At 33.0% G+C, this 5,060-nt stretch overlaps 1 protein-coding gene across 1 annotated transcript; it reads right to left on the bottom strand.

Moving 5' to 3' along the window:
• Positions 1 to 239: 239 nt before the first annotated feature.
• On the bottom strand, positions 240 to 2,718 carry LOC121222508 (uncharacterized). Its single transcript, XM_041103455.1, has 5 exons — positions 2,050 to 2,718; positions 1,763 to 1,884; positions 1,589 to 1,629; positions 1,403 to 1,501; positions 240 to 711 (listed from the first exon to the last, which is right to left on the bottom strand). Exons 1-5 carry the CDS (start codon positions 2,573 to 2,575, stop codon positions 540 to 542), a joined length of 960 nt encoding a protein of 319 aa, XP_040959389.1. The 5' UTR covers positions 2,576 to 2,718; the 3' UTR covers positions 240 to 539.
• Positions 2,719 to 5,060: the final 2,342 nt, after the last annotated feature.

Genomic DNA, 5,060 nt, shown 5'->3' with positions numbered 1-5,060 from the left:
TAGGTACCATTTTTGGGTATAACGAGGGCGCTAATCCTTCTTCGTGCGTAACCGACTCTCAAACCTATTTTTTAAATTTCATAGACTGAAAAACATTATCTTAGTAAATCAAACCTCTTATTAAAACGATCAAATTACGAGATAGCCGGATCATACCTCTTGAAAGTGATTGGTGGCGACTCCATTTTTCATTTTAAAATAAAAAAGTCAATTTCAAAAAAGGATTTTGACAAATTCAATTTCCCAAAGGCATTCTGAATAAAAGAAACAATCATCACTGGTTTTACAGGAAAAAAGAAAAACCAAAATAACTATAATGCTTCACCAATCTGAAGTATTGATTTGAGTTCTAAAAATCAAGAAACACTCAGAAACTACAAAATTGTATTGAGCTTATTGCAAGAGCCGAGGTAGGTGCAAACTAATTTATCAACCTCTGACTATTTCTTTGTTCAATGGAATTCCTCCATTTAAAATAAGATGAGCTTATTTCTTTTTATGCAATCATAATCATATAACAAGACCAAACTTCTATGTCTTTATTTGGTGGAAATTAGTTCCGGCAAAGACTCCAGTATGTCATAGTGACCATACCCATGAAAAAGCACATTAATAGGATTCTCCTTCTCCTTCTGGTATTCTTCACCGTACTTTGCTATGTTTATTAAATTACCAGAGCTTCTATGAATCATGTAGACAGAAATTCGAGTCCTGTCAATCAAAATGGGGTGTCAAATACAGCAGTCAAGTAAAACATGAGGAAAAATAGATAGGAATTTAGAACATGGAATTCAAATTCCAAGTTTAGGCTTGGGTTAGAATACAATTTGAACAATGCATAAGAAAAGAACAGTTAATGTTTTGCTTTGACATCATTCCATAAGCCATCAGCAGAGTTTCATGCATAAGGTATAGACTAACCCAAAAGCTCAAGCACTAATTATCAAACGGTGGTTTTAAACCTAGTTTCTTCACAAAATAGGCAAATTGAAATGCTTGTACCAATATGCAAAATAAATGAAAGCATCATCACACAAAAATTATGTGATTTCAGTGTGGCAGGGGACTCAGTTATATCTTATCATGAATATTCTAATTATGCGTTCTCGAACTTAAATCATTGATATTTATGAGGCATTAACTTGGTTAGTAATTAGCACCTTAAGAAATAGCCTAAACTTTTCATCTGTTTGCAAAGATAAAAGCAAATCACCTGCAGTATTACATAGGATCGATCACAATATTATGTGCAACTCATAAGTCATGGAAACTTAAATTATTCATCATTTTGATAGGCTAATTGCAAGATTATAGTAAAATGAGGTAGGAAGTGAAGAGCTCCCATAAAAGGTGTATTACAAAACAATTCATAGTCAAATTTTTAACGGAAATAGAAACTCACTTCAAAACATGAGAAGCCATCAATAATTCAGGTTCCCCACCCCAAACATAAGGTTGCTGAATTTCCTTTACATAAGCATCAAAATCTCCCTCAATAAACCTGCAGTTATCATATCATATGAAGCCCTATGCTTATTAAAAATTCCATCAAAGTGAATGGCATTCCAATATAAAGACAAAGCTTTACCATTCTGTTTCTTCACGCCTCTTCAAAAGCTCATTCACAACCTACATGATTAAACATATAAAAAGGGAAAAACTCCTATTACCATTTGTAGATTCAGAAACGAAATTTTATACATAAAATAGTGTATCTTGGTTAAATACTTCAAAAAAAAAAAAAAAACCTCCTCGTGATTACCTGAGCTCTCAATTCATCAGCAAGTTCTCTTTGACGGTTTTCATCAGGAGCTTCTTCTCCAGACCTCAGACAAGCTCCATGAGCTATTGCTCTGAACAGACATCGTCCATCCGCTAAAATCCCTGCAGCATATCAAATATAAATTCAAATTCAATTTTTAATATTGAAAACTGAGTATCGCCCTCCGCTAAAATCCATGTATATCAAATATACATTCAAATTCATTCATTTTTTATAGTAAAAACTAATTTGCAGTAATTAAAATTAGTTAATGAATTACAACTAACCTGTAACCTTGTAATTATCAGCGGCAGCAACTGAAGACAAATGATTACTACTCTTTTCATCTGAATTTAAAGAAGCATCGGTTTTATTATCAGCATCGAGGTTAACGTCATCAAATTCATCCATCGGCATCGGCGCAAGACAAGCGCAGACCCCAAACAGAAGCCAAGCAGAATCCGGTCGAAGCCACCGAGCCGGTCTGGCATCCCACGACACATTCCAGGAACCTTCCCCTTTCCTCTCCACATTCTTCCACACATCTCCTCTATTCTTCACTCCTCTGTCTCCTCCGCATGGCAAAATCGCATGCCATATAGAAGCTGCACCACCCTCTGAGCCGCCACCAAGCCGACAAGCCGTTGAATGGTGCCGGCAGCGCCGATTAGCGGCAGATAAATCGGCGAAATGTGATGGCCAGTGCAAGAAACGATTTTCGTGATGGTGAGCCGCTGAACCACCGTGGGCGATCAGAGATAGGGAGTTGAGGATCCAAGGCTTGGGAGGTCGTGCGCACAATACACCAAGCATCACCGGACTGTTACTAACGAACGCCGATTAAGATACACTGTATAACCTACACACCATTTACAACCATTTCAGCTCTCTATTTATATGTAAATCAAAATTTTCCTTTTTCACTTTGACGGCGAGATAGAGGAAAAGGAGAAAAGATACTGGGTCCACCACAAAAATAATAATAATATATTTAATTTTTAGATTTTTCAAATTTCTAAAATAGTAAATGACAAATATAACCATTTAAATATAAATCAGGTGTTTTATATAAGGGCATAAAAGTAAAATTAATCAATTGGGTTATAGAGGACTGAAACAAAATACCTGTTTCGTCGAACAAAATATTAGGGTCGCGTCACTTCCTTCGCTGGAAAGTTAGGGAAATCCCTATGCCAAATGATACAATAAGGTCAGGTGTTAAAGACTTTCTGTGGAACTGCAATCTCTCACCGTACACGTGGGGTATAATCAAGACTATTTTAGTAAATTGCCCATTTTAAGAAACATAAGATATTTGGGTAGGTTTCCTTAATATGACCCAACCTTTTTTATATAATAGGTAGGTGAAAATGGTTTTTGCTTTCGACATCGGACTCCTCTTTTTATTATTTAATAATTACTTCTAAAATTAAATTAAGAATATTTTGGTCTTTTTATAATTGGAGGTAGGTGAGCCAAGCTATTTTTAAATCTTAGGGCTAGTTTGGATGAGCGGTGTGTTTACCTCCGGTGAGGTTAAAAACAGCGGTGGCGGTGAGATTAGTTCCTGTAGTGGTGAGATTGAGTACTGTAGCGGTGAGATTAGAAACAATGGTGGAGTGTGTGTTTAGATTCAAACGCAGCTGTAGCGGTGAGGTGAGAATGAAAAATGACTATTAAGGACATCATATTAGAATTGATATATAATAGAATGAAAAATCTGCAAGAACCATTGGTTCACGTTTATTGCTTAAAAATCTATCTACAATACAATTTCTTCATGTTTCTGTCAAATAAAATTAACAAATGCTAATTTTTTATCTATTTTAGAATGATTTGACAAAAACTATAAATTAAAATACTCAAATAAATTTTCTTCTAAAGTTGGAGGACTAAAAAGGTTATTATGCCGAAAAAGAATAATAATAAAACAGATAAACGTGTAATTCACAGGAAGGATGATGGAAGGCTATTTGGGTCTGTTATAATGTCAACTGCACTGAAAGCCTCTAACTGCTGCTATTTGCTCCAGCTGAAAATCAGCTGATCAGTGTGGTTGAAAAGCAACCTCATTGCACTGATACCCCCAACCAAACACAAATGCAGTGAGTTTGGCACCATCTTTTTCTTTCAAACGTGCCTCACTGCCTCACTGCCTCAATCCAAAGGAGCACTTAAACTACATTAAATTTTCATGTATTTATAAAGCATTTGATTAATTAATATATTTGGGTTATTATTTTTAATACATTCTTTTTTTAACTATTAAATTTTATTAAATATAAAATAAATTTAAGTCAAACTAAGTAATTACATGTAAAATATTTTTAAATATTATATTATTAATTACTATTTTTTGTGTATTTTGTAAAAAATATTATACTATTTTTAAGACACTCCTTATCGAATACTATCAAATATCTAAAGAAAAAAATACTTTACTTTTTTATATTATTATTTACTTCTAATTTATTCACTTTGTATATTACAACATACACTGAAATTTAAAAAATATTATTAATACTAATAAGCATTGCATGCAACGGTAATACACGTTATATTTTTAAGTGGAGACACTGATTTGAACTTTAAAAACGATATTATTGAGAGAGACAACCCTGAACATAAATTATAGAACAGATTTATAAAATACCAAAAATAAAAAAATCTATAATAGTGTAGACATTGGCCATTTGCTTAACACATGGTGACTTTTTATTTTACTTTAGGAATTTGATACTCGAGTTTGGTATATTTTTTTCTAATGTGGTACTTGTGTTATTTTTAGACCATTGTGATATTTATATTTGATAAAAGTTATATATTTTTATACGCAAAAGTAACTGTATTAACATTTTAGTATTTAATTTGGATTTTAGAGTTTATTTGGTAAAAGTTAATTGCTAATTTTATTAGGTATAAATTTTCATAATTTTGTTGATAAAATAAAATTAATGTTAATTATGAATTTGTTTAATTTTGCATTGGCTCGTTGATTGATTTCTTGATGCATCCAAGTCAAGTCTCTCGTATAACTTGTATGGTCCAACCGACCACCAAATCTACTCCCAAATCAATTCAATTAAAATTATTAAGTAATGGACACCAATGACTAAACACACGAAATGATTTATTAAACAATGAATTTTTTTTTACATTCAATTTAGAGGGAACTATCACACTTGGAAGTGATGGGCACTAACCATGGTATGCATATCCATATCCATGTCTGCAGGAGCATGCAACAATCATTAACATAGTTTATTGCTTTCCAGACAATCCTGGTCATTGCCCAATA

This window comes from Gossypium hirsutum, chromosome D10 (genome assembly GCF_007990345.1).
Source record: "Gossypium hirsutum isolate 1008001.06 chromosome D10, Gossypium_hirsutum_v2.1, whole genome shotgun sequence".
Taxonomy (NCBI): domain Eukaryota; kingdom Viridiplantae; phylum Streptophyta; class Magnoliopsida; order Malvales; family Malvaceae; genus Gossypium; species Gossypium hirsutum.
This window is presented reverse-complemented; position numbering and strand designations above follow the sequence as displayed.

Bases quoted from the DNA above. Each gene is read 5' to 3' on its own strand.
- LOC121222508 (XM_041103455.1), bottom strand. From the start codon at position 2,575: ATGCTTGGTGTATTGTGCGCACGACCTCCCAAGCCTTGGATCCTCAAC. The intron at 1,885-2,049 runs GTTAGTTGTAAT...GATATGCTGCAG, and splicing joins TGATAATTACAAGGTTACAG to GGATTTTAGCGGATGGACGA. The intron at 712-1,402 runs GTGAGTTTCTAT...TTTGATTGACAG, and splicing joins ATGGCTTCTCATGTTTTGAA to GACTCGAATTTCTGTCTACA.